General features: G+C 38.9%; 1 protein-coding gene across 5 annotated transcripts in view; it reads left to right on the forward strand.

The window, feature by feature from the left end:
- The window catches only part of LOC108412149 (membrane-associated guanylate kinase, WW and PDZ domain-containing protein 2), a 107,987-nt gene that overhangs the window by 4,759 nt on the left and 84,187 nt on the right, over positions 1–19,041 (forward strand). Inside the window, exon 1 of one of the 5 annotated variants that reach the window (XM_037536088.1) lies at positions 276–322. The exons of the other annotated variants lie outside the window; for them this stretch is intronic. Coding sequence (XP_037391985.1) covers positions 303–322 — 20 coding nt within the window. The 5' untranslated portion in view covers positions 276–302. Of the gene's footprint in view, positions 1–275; positions 323–19,041 lie in introns of those variants that run through there. 5 annotated transcript variants of the gene reach the window in all.

The following is a 19,041-nucleotide window of genomic DNA, read 5'->3' on the forward strand; positions in this document are numbered from 1 at the left end:
AATAACCTAAAAAACTAAAACAAAAACTAAACCTAATTCAACATAAATTTAACAGGGGAGAAGCGGCAGCCAAACGCGCCAGCGTGTCTCTCGCAACCCGGAAGTACGGTAAATTGGAGTGATAGGATAGAGTTTAATGCTTCTAAAATCGAGCCATTGTTTTACGATAGTTGTGAGGTTGGTCTTAAGTGCATTTTACATATCCACAACGAAGAGATGCAGCCAGGGCATCATAAAGCAAAATACTTCTCACATAATATTACCATGATCAGCGATTTTGTACAGCCAAACTGCTGAGGAGAATGTGTCGGAGCCCATGCAGGTGAGTTTTAATTTAAATACTGGTATTGGCTGTGTGTGCGTGTCAAAGTGAATGTGGGTGTGTGAGAGAGTAAGATGGCAGTGGTAGATAACTGAAATGACTGATGTGTGAAGGCTATACTAGTAAAGTTACTTCACATTTCTCAAATGTGAGGTAACGCTCATGTTTAACTAACATAATATCTGTTTAATGCAACTGAATATTGGAAGGAAATTTCATTGAGTTTTCAGGATTTCTTTAGAATTAAAACATTGAGATGTAAGTCATAAACATACATAGGTTCACTGGTCATTTTTGGAAAGTAAATAAAATGGCTATATTTGCCATCACAAACGAATAGTATAAAGGCATCGATATGTTTTTATACAACGAATCATTTCACATCAGACCACTCTGAATGACTTTGTTTACATCATAATAATTCAACTGCCTATCATCGATCCATACTTTCAAAAATGGTGAAATTCCCATTTGACTTGAATGTGCAGAATTCCACTAAATGAAACACAAATCATAAACCTGACCGTAACTTCAACACAAAAGCTAATCCTAAACCTAAAACCAAGCTTAACTTAAAAGTTTAACTTCAGCTCAAAATCTAAACCAGACCCCAGCTTTAATTTAATTCCTAAACCTAATCTAAAACCAGACCCTAACCTTGTTGATAATCAGCAGTTCCACTAGATCTGCATCTGTAGATCATCTCTAGGGGATTCTTCATATAAAGTATCACAGGGTGTGACCTTTAAACTACTTTCAGTCATATAACCAAACCTCAATGCTTAGATGTAATTTTATTTTATTTTTTCAATGTAATACATTGTTATACATAGTAGTCTTATTATGGACAGATATCTCTAATGGAAAGAAAAAATATATACATATAAAGTACAACAAAAAAACAGTTGTCGACTGACCTTTGGTGTAATTTTAACATTAAAGGACACTAAGGTTAAGGTTTCTGTTTGGTTTGGAGACTAGTTTAGTGGTAGTGTAGTTCTGGTCACAGGCAGGCTTGGAAATGTAAGGGAATACTATACTATACTAAAAAAATATCTGTATTGAGTCCACATTACATTTTCAGAATTAAGTATTCATAATTCCTTTTTTGGAGAAAACTTTTAAAATACTTAGTAAGTAAAAAAAACACAATCTTCGAAAGACCATTATTGCTTGTTCATTAACTATCTTAAAATAAGTGCATGGCATGAACTCTAAAGCTCTTTACAAACATGGAAGTTCCCGCTAAAGCCTGAGTAGACTGATAAATCAATGTGATGATCAAGTATTAATCTCAGTGTTACTGAGCTCTGCTAAAGCCTGAGTACACTGATAACTCAATGTGATGATCAGTTATTAATCTCAGTGTTACTGAGCTCTGCTAAAGCCTGAGTAGACTGATACATCAGTGTGATGATCAGCTATTATTGTCAGTGTTACTGAGCTTTGCTAAAGCCTGAGTACACTGATAACTCAATGTGATGATCAGTTATTAATCTCAGTGTTACTGAGCTCTGCTAAAGTCTGAGTAGCCTGATAACTCAATGTAATGATCAGTTATTAATCTCAGTGTTACTGAGCTCTGCTAAAGTCTGAGTAGCCTGATAAATCAATGTGATGATCAGTTATTAATCTCAGTGTTACTGAGCTCTGCTAAAGCCTGAGTACACTGATAAACCAATGTGATGAGCCAGGTATTCTTAGCCTTATTGAGCTTTTTTGAGGGATGACTTAACTGAACAGTCTCCTCAATTGTGGACATGTTTGCAAGTGTTAGGCTGAGCATTGGTATTGTACTTTGTACTTAATGTTACATGTCATTACCTGAAAGTCACATGTGTGATTTATCGACTTATGCTCCAATTGGATTCTACATACATTGAATACATCAAGAGCAAGAACTGTTCAGTTTTCGGTTATCAAGCTAGCGCTACTTTTTGAAAGTATTCTGTTCAGCTGTGGTCGTGTGTGTGTGAATGTGCTACTACTTTCATGTCCAGCATTCGTTGCTCTTACATCATCAGTATCGTCATCATCAGGTGTGAGAGCTATCTGGATTTCCCAAGTGGGTGATTTTTGTGAGCTTTTATTTCCGTATCACTTGGTAATTGATGTGTATCAGGTGTGTATGTGTGGACAACATGTATAAACATAGCTATTATGTGTCTTGAGGGGATGTTTTTAGGAATACTACTCTTTCATTGCTGTTTTAGTTGGAAATAAAGAGGTTAACTTCTTGAAATGCCCAACACAAAACTGTCCAATGAGGATTTTTTTTCCTTTTAGATTTAGCTAAGTAGATCCGGCCAAGCAAGCTCTCCTATTGGTCTCTAGGATCTTGACTGAAGGCTTCACATATTTTATTAACTACTAACACAATTAGGGAGAGGCAGTGGACTCAACCAATCTTGTTGTGATTTCCAATGGGTGGGACCAATTTAGTGAGAAAAAATAGTCCTTCTGTAAGCCTTAGCGGTGGACATGTATAATAATAGTCACGGTTTGCCACTGCTTTTTGGTGACCAAATGGTGTAAAAAAAAAAAAAAGATCAAGTAAATAGATAAAGTATTAAAAATAAAATGTGATTTTTTTAAATGCCAAAAAGGAAAAAAGAGAGAGTGCAAAAGATTCCCTTTGAATCTTGAGGCTAAGCTTTATTCGGGTACAGTAATACAGAAAGACAGGAATACAAACATATGTGTGTGTATGATGCAAGACGTGTCCTGTCCTGTACTGAAGTGATGAATGCTGTGACCCTGACTTTACTGTGTGTTGCAGTAGGCTCTTGAAGCAGTCAAGGTTACACTACTATTAAGAACCATTTATTAAGTATGGCAATGAGAGAGAAATAAAGATGCAGGGTGATAAACAAAGAGAGGATTAGAAAAAGAAAGGATGGAGGGGAGGATTTGATCTATCATGACACCTAGGACAAGCTTGTGTCCGTCTTTCACTGTCACAGTGTCTAATACTGTATCTGTGAGGGTGCGCTCATGGACGTCCATATTGTTGCTGTCATATTAAAACCTAGAAAAACTCCAAATTTTATAGTGATTATCGTTTTAAAAACACAGCTGCCACATACACTGTTAACATTTTGTGATAAATTGACCAACAGAAGTGGTTCAAAATTACTTGAAATATAAAATTGTTAGTTTAATTTACTTTAAGAGATTGGAATGTTTTTTTCTTCTCCCGTAAAGCTACCATTTCATAGATACAAAGTTTTGTTATAACAGCATGTTCAATTTCGCCCCTTTCCATTCTCTAATCCTCTTAATTTCTGACATTAGACCAGTTCCTTCTGACTTCAGACCAATTGCTGACCAATTAGTCCTAAAGCCTCTTATTGTAGTCAGCTGGCTGTTGCACAGTGTGATCTTCATTTGGGCTGATATGATAGCTGAGGGTCCGCTGATGAGACCATACAGATTGCCTGCTTAAGTTCAGCCTACAGAGTTCATGTGTTTTGCCTGCTCATTAATTGTCTGATCATATGCAGGGCACACGCTTCACCTTCATACATATTCAAGGAGATGTGGTGAAGGTGTGATGGGAGAGAGAGCAGGGGAGAGACAAGAGAAAGAGAGAGAGAGTAAGATGGTGGGATAGCGGGCTGCAGTTTATCCTTGACAGAGTAGGGCAGAGATCTGCTGACAATTCTCCATCTGTGAGTTCTCTCTCTGCTTTATTATTGTTTGCCTCGTATCTCTTTTACTCAAGGCCACTATTCTGTATTCATTGCTATCCTGAAGGAATCAATTACTATGTTTGCATGCATACAAATAGTTTGACGTTAGTCTAAACCAAGACAACCTGTGTAGTTTAAGATATGACCATGTAAAGAGCACAGCTCAGTTCTCATGGTCCTACTAACATTGATACAAGGTTAGTGCACTTAAAAAGTGGTTCAGGTCAAGATTTGCCAGAAAACTTGAGATACATTTGGATATGTAAATTGCTCCACTGACTGTGGTGTAAAAAGTTTTTGGAACATTTTTTACAGCACCACACAATTTGTTACAAATAGATAACGAGATGTTTAGGTAGGAAAAAAGGCCTTTTTAAAAATAAAGGGATAGCTCAAATGTGTCTAATCTAAAGAAGAGTGTCAAAAAAGTCTTGATTTTACACAATAGTTAAGTCAGACTGTTCTGGCATGCATGTAAACAGACTATAAATTGACTAAAGGTCTGCACAGGCATTAAAATTGTAGCCTGAACTCGAACCTGTACCTGCAAATTTAAGATGTGACTGGATCAGGCCTGACTACTGCTGTTCATACCCAAACCTGCTTACACACCCTAATGTAAACAGAGATGGATTATCTCAGACACAATTTCACAGTGCTTTGCGTTGTTACTAAGAGCCTGAGTTGATGGATGGAAAATGTCATGCTGGGATATTTCACACATCTGTAATAGGCTAACAGTATTTATCAGTATATTTTTATGCATTTACTGATCGTACGTAGCAGAGAACAGCATCCACCCTTCTCTGATCATCTGTTAACCCTGTAAGTTCCTCTGACTAGTGCTGCTAGTTGCATAAATGCTTAACACACTTCAAGTGAGCTTGACAAGCAGCGATTTTTAAACCCAGCACATGCTTCTCATCATCAGTGGTGTAATAGCAATGTCCTGTTGAATTTCTTCTCTGATATTCTTCAGGGGCAAGTTCACCTATGCCTGAAACTCTGTCTATTCCAATCGTAGCTATACGTAGACCATAACATTACTACAGAGATCCAACTTGAACCTGAAAAACTGTCCTGAACCCGGCACAAAATCCAAGGTATTGTTGGGTCAGGCAGCAGACCTCTTAACCTCTTAAAAGCCCAGGCTTATTATTCGGCATTGCAATAGAGACTAGTCAATTGGCTAAGCTGTCGTTGGGTTATAGACGTGTATGATAAATCTCTTGGCCTGCCAATGGACCCTGTCCATTTAAAAGGGTTAAATGGACTGTGCATATGAACAAAACTATCATGTTCAACATGGAACTTGGTTTAAAAATGTGTTTTTGGACTACAGAAAAAGCAACACATCGTAAACTTCAAAATCCACCTTCTAAATGACTATAAAGTGCAACAGTGTACAAATTTATTAATTCCGTTAACGCTTTGACCAACATAGACAAATGTTGCTGCACAAAGGCAATCAATGCGCTGCATCACTTCGAACCTTGTTTGTTGAAGAGGTTCACTGAACTGAAGCAGCATTTAGGCATTGTATTGTTCCTTATATTCCAAGAGTTTAACCCACTAGTCAATACCTTTACTGTTCTCCCTCTTTCTTCATTATTCTGACCAAATGGGCCTTGACATGTCGGTTGCTCAGAACAACTACGAATATAAATCAGAGATTTGATGGATGGCCCAGGCCGCGATCCATGGATATTGAAAGCAAAAAGAGCTGTCCCCCGTTAAATTGTTACAAGCAGAAAGAGCCACACACAGCCTTGAGGCAGAGTCTTGTATCGTGGCCCAGAAGAAGGAACAGGAGGAGGGGAGTGGGGATCAATATCAGGTGACAAGGAGGAGAGGAACGAGAGCGAGATGGAGCAAGACAGAGAGAGAGGGGGAGATGAAGTGATGGTGTAGGACTGGAGCAAAAGGGCGAATGAAAAGGAGACGAGTAAGGGATGAAGAAATGTACAGGAAAGGTACGACAGAGAACAAGAACAAGACGTAAATCAGGGGACAGGAAAAGAGGGATAGAGGGAGCAGGAAGATGAAGAGGGAGGACAAGAAAGGGAAAAAGGTTGGGAGGGAGAAAGAGATGGAGGGGGAGGGAAAAGGAGGAAGGCAGAGAGGGTCACCTTCAGTGATTGAGACTGATTCAGCACAATCTCCTCCCACTCGGGTTACTGCACTGTGACCTAGCAGAGCATGCTGGGGACTAGGAGTGGGCCAGATTACCTTACAATACACGATACACAGCATATATAATGGTATTTAATTTTTTGTAATAAGTTGAACCAGTGGTGCTGCTTTTTAAAGTGCTATCAAAAGCTATATAATGCTTTTTGGTTTTACCCAGTGTTTCACATTCTGCGAACCTGTTGTTAGCTCGCCAGAGGAAGTTTTTTTTTTTGCTCGTCAGAGGAAGTTTTTTTTAGTCCAAAGAACTTGCTGTTGCTAACTTGCTGTTATGGAGCTTGTTGCAGGACAAGAGAAAGTTCCTCAGTCCAAAAGAGATCAATCATCACTGAGGAGTTGGCCTGTTGCCAGCTGAAAGTTTCTTAGTCTGAAGAAGATTTTCACCCATTGCTACAGAGTTAGCTCATTGCTGGCTGAGAGAAAGTTCCTTATGAAGGCATTTGCTGCTACAGAACATGCATTACAAAGAAATCTAACGTTTTATTTCTAAGGTGTTGCAAATGCAATGCCGTTAATAAAATGCAGACATTTTACTGCAGTAGCCCAGGGTCCCAAACGCTTTACTCTTCCAGAGTATAATAAATTTGTCACTAAATTTAAGCAATCTTTCTAAATGTTATCTGCTCATTCTGATATCATCATGCTTAACTAAAAAATTCATCCATCCATCCATCCATCCATCCATTTTCCAAGCCGCTTCTCCGTCAGGGTCATGGGGGGTGCTAGAGCCTATCCCATCAGTCATCGGGCGGAAGGCAGGATACACCCTGGACAGGCCACCAGTCCATTGCAGGGCAATCTAAAAAACTCAGTTTACTTATATGAATTTAGGTTGGAGTTTAGATTAGCCTTTTAGAGTTTAGATTAGATTATGAACATTCCAAACTGGACTATGTTGCTGTGGCTAATTGAAAAACAAAGAAATGTGACCTTTTACATGCATTAAAAGTAACTATCATGTTAAAAAAGCTAAGTTGTGCTCTACACACTCTCATTAGGTTGAATGCATGCACATGGTGACATAATTTGTCACAATGGCGATAACATATTGTCATATCACCCACTCCTACAGGGGTCTCACAGGCCAAGCCTTTGTACTGTTTCATTCCCCCATCTCTATCAATCCTCATTCCTCTTTCACCCTGCCTGTTTAAACTCACCTCTTCCTCTCCTCTCTTTCCTCTCATCACTCATTTTTTTCTACGCCCCCATCTCTCCTGAAACACAAACCTTAGTGTGTTTACAGTGCATCATCTGATGTTGTGTTTTTCTCCCTGTCGCGCACAGATCTCTTGTCATCCCTGTCGGCTCACAGCTGTTGTGCCTTTCGTGGCTCCATCATTTCATGTTATTCAAAGCCTTGTGCCTTGTTTTGCAAATTCGTTATGTTGCTCTGCCTTGTCCGTTTTTCCCCTCCAATTCCTTACATCCCTTTGTGACTGCAGATACACCATTCTCTCTCCAGCTTAAAACCTCTATCCATCATCCTCTCGTTCTGGAGTCGTTAATCACCGCTGTCTCAATTACCTCTTATCTCGCTCTCATAATTGGCGCTGTTTAGCTAAGCTCATGTAAAATCCAGATAAATTAAAAGCCTTTGAGCCTTTGATCACACCTTGTCGATTTGGCCCAACGCTGACAAGTTGTGTAAAGAATATATTTAGAGAAGTATTCATCTAAGTACATTTTAGATGTGATTTTTTTATACATGAAAGTACCAAGCTGTCATGTTTTCTCTAGCAGAAGTAAAACAATAAGAAAAAGAAAGCACACTGAACACTAATCATGAGATTAGAAGCTCAAACTCTCAGAATATCCTGCGTGTTGTGACTGATGTTCACTGTCTCATGCAGTAGATTTACACTGATCTGCAAAACTGATTGACATGAGCTTTTCTCATGGGTATAAAGTCCAGCATGCGTACGTACGTGTGCGTGCGATCCCCTTTTAGAATGAGAGTTATTTGGTGTGTACTTTTCATCCCGCTGGCATTTAATCTTTCATTTTTAAATCTGCCATGGCTGACAGTAGTGCATTTGCCACTCCAGTGCCCTAGATCCAAACAGGAATGAGCAGCAGCAGGGAGTTTCATCAAATGACCCCATGACCAATAGTACTGGCTGACGATCAGACACAAAGTTTTACATTTTAATACCAATATGTGGTCTTAACAAATGTAGCATACACGTGCCTGGTTGACTGCAATAGACTGGAGGTTGTTGGTAATAGAAGACAGGTTGGCTGACCTCCAGGCTTTCCCAGTAGAGGATGATATAAGATTAGGGTCAGAGCAGTCAAATACAGGTTAGGACAAGGCAGGGACATCAACTTTGCTTAAAACCAAGCTATAACAACCTATGGGGGTTTAGTAGGTTTCAGGTTGTATTATGTTAGAGGGATTATAGCCTAGTGTGTTTGTGATAGGCGTGGTACTGTGATAGGATGCCACCTGTGCAACAAGTCCAGTCGTGAAATTGTGATCAGTGGCATTATAACAAAGTGGAAGCGATCGTGAAAGACAGCAACTCAGCCACAAAGTCGTAGGCCACATAAAAATACAGAGTCAGCGGATGTTGAGGCGCATAGTGCGCAAAGGTCGATTGCAGAGTCAATCGCTACAGACCTCCAAAATTCATGTGGCCTTCAGATTAGTTCAAGAATGGTGTGTAGAGAACTTCAGGGAATGGGTTTCCATGGCCGAGCAGCTGCATCCAAGCCTTACATCACCAAGCGCAATGCAAAGCGTTGAATGCAGTGGTGTAAAGTGGCACCACTGGACTCTAGAGCAGTGGAGACGTGTTCTCTGGACAGACGAATCATGCTTCTCCATTTGGCAATCCAGTGGATGAGTCTGGGTTTGGCAGTTGCCAGGAGAACGGTATTTGTCTGACTATATATATATATATATATATATATATATATATATATATATATATACATATACACACACACACACACACACACACACATAGTAGCTGTAGCTGTAGCCTATCCCAGCAGTCATCGGGAGGCAGGGTCACCCTGGACAGGTCGCCAGTCCATCGCAGGGCAATCAAAATAACCCAAAAAAAAAAAAAATTATAACCAAAGCATGTGGCCACATCTAAGGGAGTCTTAACCTTAGATGGATGCCACCAGAGTCCTCAAATTCAACTGGCTTGAAAGATTGAATAAAGACTTTGAAAACACCAAGTCAACACAGGTCAAACTATTAATATCCCTAGTAATTCCTAAAAAAAGAAAAACCTGTTCCTTTCCTATAGTGGTTCATTCATCTTCTCATAGCTTATCAGCTCTCGTTATGACCTGGGCCTGTCTTAGCTGTCAGTAATTTCCCTCACTCTTATGCAGTAAGAACAAAACAAACAAGCGGGCATTACACCCCAATATAGTAAAATGAGCCAGTCAGTGGTTATCTTTTATTGTGTGTTTGTCTTTTTTGCTGGCCTGCATGTTCACCACCAGCATACCCCACATAAGCAGTAAAATTTCCCATGACGTTTATATTGTGGTCATTTTTTACACAAGGCACATTGCCTCTCCATTACTGGCTTTAGTGTACAGGGATATTTGGTCAGCTGGCGTTGGTGAATAAATGGTCACCATTTGCCCGTATCAGGCTAGTTGATGTATTTAAGCAAGAGCTTTCTGTTGAAGTATTTAATAGGCATATAACAACACAGTCAGCTGAAGTTTGATTCCATTCATGATAATGGCTTCACTGGGATATTTTGAAAAAAAAAAAGAAAAATAACAACAAGAAAAAAGACAACAAAAAAATGATAACTCCATCAATGTTGTTGAACAACTTACTACTGAGATTATAGCTGGGAAGCCTGAGTCTGGGAGCATTTCATATGATGCTGAATGTGCTGGTGAGGGTTAACCCTGTAACCCTAAATGTTTCACCAGTAGGGGGGATAACAGTGCACCATGACATTGTGATATTGCAGTGCAAAACTGTGACAAAGCACATTGCGAAGGGGTGACAATGCTTTGTGCAAAACAAACAAAGCTGGAAATCATTAGATATTTATTTAGCTGTTGTAATGTTACTTTAAACAAAAAAATAATATAATAGTAATAATGCTTGCTTGGTGTGCCTCCAACATAATGGAAGCCCTGTGCATCTATCTTCTAAACAGTGACAGAAACACACAAATAACTGATTTTACATGCTGATACATTTCGCTCTGGCCAATGTGGACATGCGTCATTGTTGGGTGCACTTGAATTTTTTTCATTTTAGAGCACAGTTTGGATTGGTAAGCACTTATTTTTTTATTTGTTTAGTTTTCTTTGTATTCAACAGCATTGAGAAATGACATTATTAAAGGAAGAGCACCTTAGAAGGTTAAGTTGATTGCAAGCTTCCCAACAAGGCAGTTGCACTGGATGGCATAATTTGTGTAATGATATTGATAATGCTTCCTCTCAAGGTTTCTTCCTCTGGCTCTTTGAGAGTTTTTCCTTTCCACTGTCGCCATGGGCTTGCTCCTGGGCCTTGGACCCGGATTTTTCTGTTAAAAAGCAGCTTTGCAGCAATGCCTGTTGTAAAAGCACTATATACATAAACTTTGACTTGACTTGATATTGACTGAACGTATATATTCACATTTTATGCTGTTTGATGTCTTGTTGTACAGTGTTTTGTTGCACCCTAGCTTATGTATTTTCTATAAATAATCAGCAAATTAACATTTAAAGGTACAATGTCCCCCAGTGTAAGGACTGATATTTTTATGGTATTGGTGCTGCATGTTGTGACTAAAAAAAAAACTCAAAATTTAGCATTTCATGTTAAATATACCAATAGATATGGTCCAAAATTTATACCCTACAGACATAGCCAGGCCTCTTTGTCATATTCAGCATTCCAAACTATAGTAAACATCTTCAGTATTGTTGTAATGGATACAAAGCACCAAGGGTATTGTAATGCTCAAGGGACTGTGGTTAAGCTTAAGGATCTCGACTGCTGCAGAGCATGTGACGGCTGCTCGAGACGACTGATGTGTGACACACACGCTTCCAAGCTCATTCTGTGACACAGAACAAGCCTGGCAGTTGTTTTTACAATGGGACTGGGATAAGCAGACCGTTACTAAAGCTGACAGCCTATCATTTACAAAGACATGCTCTAATGAGAGGACGAAGGGTAGGAGAGTACTTCTAGACTGAAAGATGTTTGAGTTTGAGGGCCAATCTTGAGCAGGGTGATAGGAATCATATTAGGGGAGACTGGGGTTGGTTGGCCCCAGTCTCTCTGTCATACATCTCCAGATCTACATTAGGATAACCCAATGTTATCAAATGAAATGAAAGCTTAAGATCTCAGTTACAAACAGATATGTTAAATGTTCCAAAAGGATTTGTTGAGGTTAATTAATTCCTTATTATTAATGTTGTGTCTTCCCCCAACATGTGCTTGGTTGGCACACATTACGGTGATGGTCGGCACAGTTTCTGATACAGGTGTCAAACAGAAACATCAATCCATCCATTTTCCAGGCCGCTTGTCCCTCAGGGTCGCGGGGGTGCGCTGGAGCCTATCCCAGGGGTCATTGAGCGGAAGGCAGGACACACCCTGGATGGGTCGCCAGTCCATCGCAAGGCATCAAACAGAAACAATTACAGATTTAATTAAAAACACAACTAAAAGCACAAACATTTGATGGCATATGAGTTTTTTCAAAACAAATAAACCTTAGACATATATTCTTCACAATGTGTGTAAGACCAACTAGAGCAACTATTGTGTCACTTTTTCAGAACTTTTTTTAACATTTCTTTGGAATATTCTTCTTTCATTTAAAAATTAAAAAGCATTGGTAATGATAGAGCATACAGGTACAGCACTGTGCAAAGCTCAGACCACCTTTCATTTATTTTATTTTTAGTCACTAGCATAAAGAAGGGGAAAGTCGAAAGAAAATAAGTGAAAACTGGAGTGTAAATAGTAGGGAAAATCAAGCTTCATTCTTGCTTCAAATGAATTCTGTCCATCTTTCCGTATGTAAGAAAAAAATATTATGAGTCTGAAAGGTTGGGTAGGTTTCAAGAAGCTGTTACTAAGAAAAGGAAATAGACAAAAAAAAAACAAGGAAATTAGAAAATCAAATATAGAAACTTCTGGTGTTCTCAGAACAATGGACTGACCACCCCAGAGTCAAGCACTCACTGAGTAATACTTGAGGTTGGATCGTGAGAACCAGAAAATGTTCCAAATGTTCCAAGACTGAACTTTGAGGGTGTGGAACAATATCCCTTCAGAATTGAATTGAAAATTCTAACTTCTTAGTCATGTGATTCTGTCCTGACTGTTTTAGATCTTACCTTAATCCCTAAATAATCAAACCTATTATTTGTCCATCTCTCTCTCTCTCTCTCTCTCTCTCTCTCTCTCTCTCTCTCTCACACTCTCTCTCTCTCTCTCTCTCTCTCTCTCTCTCACACTCTCTCTCTCTCTCTCTCTCTCTCTCTCTCTGTCTCTCTTTTTCTCTCTCTCTCTCTCTCTCTCTCTTTCTCTCGCTCTCTCTCTCTCTCTCTCTCTCTCTCTTTCTCTCTCTCTTTCTCTCTTTCACCACATTCCTCTCACATGGACTGTTAATATGTAAAATTAAATTAAACATGCGTCTTAATTAAGCCGTTTTGCCAACACCTCCTCTCAAAAGATCTTTAGTGATTTATGCACTCCATCAGAAATGCAGGCAGGGTTTTGTCCTTTCTAAAACCCTGGCTAGGCCTGCCTTCCCAGATTGCCTAAACAAATTCATTAGCTGCTGAGAAAGGGTTCATTTTGCGATCCATTCAGCTCCCGTTGAAGGGATTATGCACATTAACCTCCCTCCCTTTAACTTAAAAGAAAGCCACAGCATACTGTAGTGTGAAATGAATCTATCAAAGGATTAAACCTGAAGTACAGATAGAACACAGTGGGAGTTTTTCCACAACTGAACATCTGTTATGAAATCTGTGAGATTCCAGCTTGCAATTTGTAAGTTAGACTAAAACTTTTTAAACTTTTTTTTATCAGTGATTCTGCATTTATCTGAAAGCTTCTTAATTTAGTTTTAATTATATTTGAGGGGCAGGGGCATCTCTTCTTTATCTTACTTCATTAATTGAGGCTGCTCACCGAGCTAATAAACGCTGATCACTCTGGGAAGCTTAATTAGCACCAGACAATGAAGAGTAATTGGTTTAAGTCATATGCAACTTTCAGACTCACCAAAAAGTTGCTACCTAATCAAATATTGACTTCAGTCACCTGAAAATCACTCTGTTATATAGAGTTCTTAAGGAGTAAGTGGAAGGAGCTTCTGGTTCTGTTTTCCACCCCTGAACCAACGTGGGAAAAAGCATTGCGAGGCAGAAACTGAGTCAGGGATTTCACTTTGTCAAATCATATTGCACATGTAAAGTAGTCGAGCATATATTATATAGTATAATCAGACAAATGGGGGAAGAATCTCACTTAAGAATGGTATCTATTTACTGCAAAATAAACCATATCCTTTTATACTCGTTAATGGCCTCTGGCTTCTTGGTGCAGAACTCTAATTAAGAAGCACTCTATGAATAATAAATAGGTCATGTTAGTCGTTAATAGGATAGAATGTAAATGTTACTCCTCATGCAATTGAATAGGTTTGAGTTGAATATGCTTTTGGTAACCATCTGATATTGTCACAGCAACATCATCTGTGGATGTTCATAGCAATTGGACAGATACTTCTCACATGGTTTTTATACCATAAAAGTAACTTTATTAGTAACGTTTTTCAATTAGAAGTCACAGCAATACAGCACTGTTAATAACTCACAGTGAGAGCTAGCGAGGCTAAAGTACAGCCTCCCCACGACGTACGTTACAAGTACGCTTCCTAAACTAAGCAATAAGAGACGTCCAAATCCATCCATAAAACTGAAAAACATTCAAGCTGGTTGGATTTTGGACACTTTTTTACACAGCTTATTTAAAAAGTATACTATAGATGGCTTGTAAATAAAATCGATTTTGGTTTCATTGATATTTTCTGCTCAGCTTTGTAGTCAAATAAATATATTTTTGTCATGACACTAATCATTTATTTGAATTCATATCTTTTTATGTATTTAGATTGGAAAGCTCATCTGCTTTAAACAGTATAGAATTGTTTTGAATTAATTACATTTGCATTGAATTTATGAGAAGTTTTAGTGACTATTAAAACTACCTACAGTACAGTTAACCCTGCATAAAGGGTAAGTTGTAATGCACTCCTGTCACGTTTGGCTGAATCATTCATAAGCAGTAAGCGTTGGAAACAAAGTTTAAATTTACATTTGTAGCAGATACGTGTAGGTTGATTATATGAAAAATATTCATCTTCCTCAAATACTTAAATAATTATTTAGAAACAAACTAAACATGTTATACCCCACTCTCCCCTTCATAGTGTTACCAAGATGGGAAGTTTGCAAAAAACACCCCAGAGTAGTTTCAGCTATGATATATACATCAAGAGGCGGTGACTCGTGCCTCGATTTCTTCATTATCTCTCGAAGCAGAACAATTAACACTACATGTGCCTAAATGGTTTCATTCACTCCTATTCGTAGCCCCCAGCACTAGTTATTAATATTCACATTAATAAAAAGACAGGAAAGTTCCAAGAATAGCTTAACAACTAAAAATAGCCTTTTTCAGGACTGAGACATTATAGACGGATCTGGTAAAAGAGCTTTGGTGAAGCCAGATTGTTTGCTTATGTGTTGGTTTAAGATTTCACTGGTGAGTTGGCCAAGTGGAATGAGGGGGGATGAAAACAGATCGCAGGGCCAGAGGAAAGGATGTGTAAACGGATATAGAGCGGTCAGCTCTTTGCTGACCTTAAGGGTCAGCATTTTCAATACAATGCCCTTTACAACAGGGTGCATATCTGTGCATGGTCATTTACCTGCAGTGTCATGACTTGTCATTAGGGAGACAGACTGATGTAATTTCAGTAAAGTTATGCAAGTTACATAACATTTGCATGAATTTCTACACAGTGGTGAAGCTAATAATGTGCTGACCTTTCAAATTATTATGATCAACCACTGTAGATTCACTGCTGGGATAGGCTCCAGCTTCCCCTGTGACCCAGAAAGATAAGTGATTTAGAAGAGGTGTGTGTGTGTGTGTGTGTGTACTGTAGATTCTAATCTAGATTCATATGTAGAATCAGATATGTTAATCTGAGCTGGTAACTATAGGGTAGCAAAATGAACAACAACATGCTGAGCACAGTCAATGCAAATTGTGATTAATTTTCACCATCAGCAGGTTTGGTGTTCGACGCTGGAGATGACAAGGCGGGTTTTCATCCTTCTCCTAAGAGACGCAGTCTTGACCTTTTGTTATAGATACAATGCCTGAGAGCCAGGCTGACACTGCAGAGTGGTGTGCATGCGAAGCAACACAGCCCAGCAGCTTTTACAGCATTTGTGTGCATTTGCGTGTGAGTTCTATGTGTCATTGACAGCGGGAGACATCTTAAACCAGCAGGTCCTCTCAATAATGATGCTTCTAGATATGCTTCTCTAATGAGGAATTGAAGTTTAAATTCCATGCTGTCAGTACTCCATTAAGTAGATGTACTGATAATCTAGGTTATCTGGGTGATTCCACGATTAGAGTGCCGTTCAGCCCTTGTAATTCTTAGACATTAAATTTTATTTCTGTCCTTTTTCAACATTCACTCCAAGAAGACATGCATTTAACTAACCCATGTCAGGAATCTCATTTTTAGCAAGCTTTCTTTGTTAACGATGTATTAAATGAGTAATAAGGTTGAAAGTAATAGGGTTTGAGTTATTTAGCAGAGTATTACCAAATACACACTTAAGTTAACTAGCATCCATTCTAATGGCTAATGAAGGACGTTCTAACCATTCTAATGAAGGACCTTCTAACAATTTACTTAGAATGTACTTTTTAAATGGATACTTTTTATAAATAATTTGCTTTTAGCTTATTTTTTTGTTAACAGGGTTGAATAAAGAGTACTAAATAAAAATAAAACAAATGTTCTTCAGGAAATGTGGGTGATGCAGCCTTCTGTTGAACATGTGTTTGTAGAATATTCCAGATATTTCAAATTCAGAACACATTCAGGAGAAAAAGCTGACAATACATAAAAATGGTTTACATAAAATAAACATACTAAAATGATTACAGTACATGCTGCAATATGTACTACCTTAACGTCACATGTGGTTAACAAAGAACATCTCGTCTTCCAAAGCAAGGAAATCGTTTTTTAGTTGTTCTTTGTACTGTGGATCTGTGATTTTTTTCATCATTTCAAAAACTGGCTATCAATTATATAAGCATGCTAGAGGGAGCTTTTCTTTCTGCTTCTGTTGTTTTGTTGTGTCCTGCATGTTAAGTGGAATGTCTTGTTTTCCAGTAGTATTAAACTTGTAGTGTGAGAAGTTCTTGGGTATCATTCCTTCTCCTGACACTTGATATGAACCAAGATCATAAATTGCTTGTCTAATGTCTTACACAAAAGCTGAAAAAGTTCCACATTGCTGAAACTTTCACTGTTTATCTGTGCTGCTCAAACAGTTGTAGTGTGTCTGTGCTGATCAGTGCTGTGTTGCTGTTGTAGACTCATTTAATCCTTGTTACTTTTAGTCAGCCGGTTTTCTCTTTTGGTGGCTGAAATTTTGGTGCATCTCTAGGTTTTATTTTTATGTTTTATTATGTTTTGCTTTTACCTCACATACTTTTTGTAAATCAAAGGATCACAAATAGCACCCCAGTCAGCATAAGATACTACCCTTGACAATTGAGACAAGACAGTAAAATTCCTTGTTTTAACCCAGTAACCCAGTAAAAAGTATTAACAGTAAACAGCATACACTACTCTATACTATATAGAGTTAATATATATATATATATATATATATATATATATATATGATAGCTGATTATGTATGCATAGTGACTGAGCTCTCTCAGCAACCTGCATACAATTATAAGTTCCTCTGTGAGTTTGCTGTGTGTAAACAAGCGTGAGTATGCAAGTGCTGGAGTTATTCTAACCACAGAAGGCTTCACAGTGGGACAGCAAAAAGTGGGGAGGAGACACAGAGCATGAAAAATAGGGTAAACAGTGTGTGTGTGTGCAGATTTATCACTAGCCCTATGACTTTCAGCTCCCTTACCAAATCAATCCACCCATTGACCATGCTTTAGCTCAATATCAACCCAACCAAAATACCAACAGTGCCACGTGCTTAGTGAAAACGTTTTCAGGGCTGTGTGTGTGTGTGTGTGTGGGTGTGTGCATCCAGGTCCTCTGGCCATAGACACCTGAGCCCTACTGCTCCAAGGTCATTCACAGGATTCCTCTTCTTGTGCCAGTAGCAGTCAGCATGGTGCCTGGCTCAATCTATCTCCGTCTCTGTAGTGACTGTAGAAAAAAAAATCCCTATCCTCCTATCAGCTGCAGGACCTCCAGGAGGTGGGGCCAGATAAATGACCAATCGGCCAATCATTCAAGTGGAAACAATTAGTCATGTCTCCTCAGCTGCTCCACACTGTGTAATTAGCCTCGTTAAGCCTGGTGGGTAGGCTCGCTCAAGGGGACATGCGGACACATCCATTACCGTGGTTCTTCTCTCTGTCCTGTGGTCACACGTAGATGGGTTGTCCATCCCACGTGTCTTTATTTCTTGTTAGGGTGGATACATTGATCTCTAATTAGGACATATTCGATCTTATCAACCCATACAGAACGTGATGAGGGACAGTTAAGAGGGAATGCCAAGCTAACAATGTCATTGCGTGGGTAATAAATCACTGTACTTGAGTATTATAATGGTTCTAGGCTTCTAAAACTTGCCTTCCCCCACCAGGTTGCCCTGCAGGCCCATGAATCAGTGAATACACTGAAGGTCAAAATGGTCATTGTTTCTACCAGGGCTGAGGAGAAACAAAATGCATGTAAGGAGATTTACGTATTTACAATCCAGAAAAAGCAACTGTAATCCATTCCAGGCAGACAAGAAATCAGCACTCAGATTACAGATGCTTTTGTAAAATCAGATGATTGCTTGTAGGATTGCATCTATGTTTAAGAGGAAAAAGTAGACAAGATTTCCAAGGGTTTCAATCCATTTCCAAACATGAATCTATAGGCTGAACTAAAAGAAATATTAAAGTGAATCAGGCACTATCATGATAAAAATGATGTTAAGGGAAATAGATATAGCTGAGGTCTAATACTCAGTATTTAGCAACCTTGTTTCAGGATGTAACAAGGTTTCTCTTAATGGACAGTGCTGTGAGAGTCAAAGACCACCTTTCATTTTTAAAGTGAATAATTTCTCAGTGTCAGAAAAGAAACAAAAATATATTTAACAAAAAAATGCACAGATGCCTCAACAACTTAATGTAATTTTATAGTACTATGCCTTATTTTGTTGACTTGGCTATCATATTCTCTCAGTTCGTTCTCATTGTTGCCTTCTGTTCCTTTGGCCTATCTGACTGCAATTTCCTTCAAATGTCCTCTACTTTTTACCTTCTTTCCCTTTGTGACTTGATACTGTGCTCTCTTCTTGCTTTCGCTATCTCTTTCCGTCAGCCTTGTGTGGTCTCTCACCATCTGTCTTATCTTCATCTCCTTCTTTGTTTATCTCCCGCTTGGACAATTGGTCTTGCTGGTTACCTGTGCGTCATCATTTCACTAAAGTTGGCCACCACTCCGAGTTGTGTATTCGGTGTGGCCGATGAGGTTTTGACCTGACAGCCCTGTTCCCATACTGTCAACTCTCGAGACTCTCTCTCGCCAACTGCAC

Source organism: Pygocentrus nattereri, chromosome 29 (assembly GCF_015220715.1).
Source record: "Pygocentrus nattereri isolate fPygNat1 chromosome 29, fPygNat1.pri, whole genome shotgun sequence".
Classification (NCBI taxonomy): domain Eukaryota; kingdom Metazoa; phylum Chordata; class Actinopteri; order Characiformes; family Serrasalmidae; genus Pygocentrus; species Pygocentrus nattereri.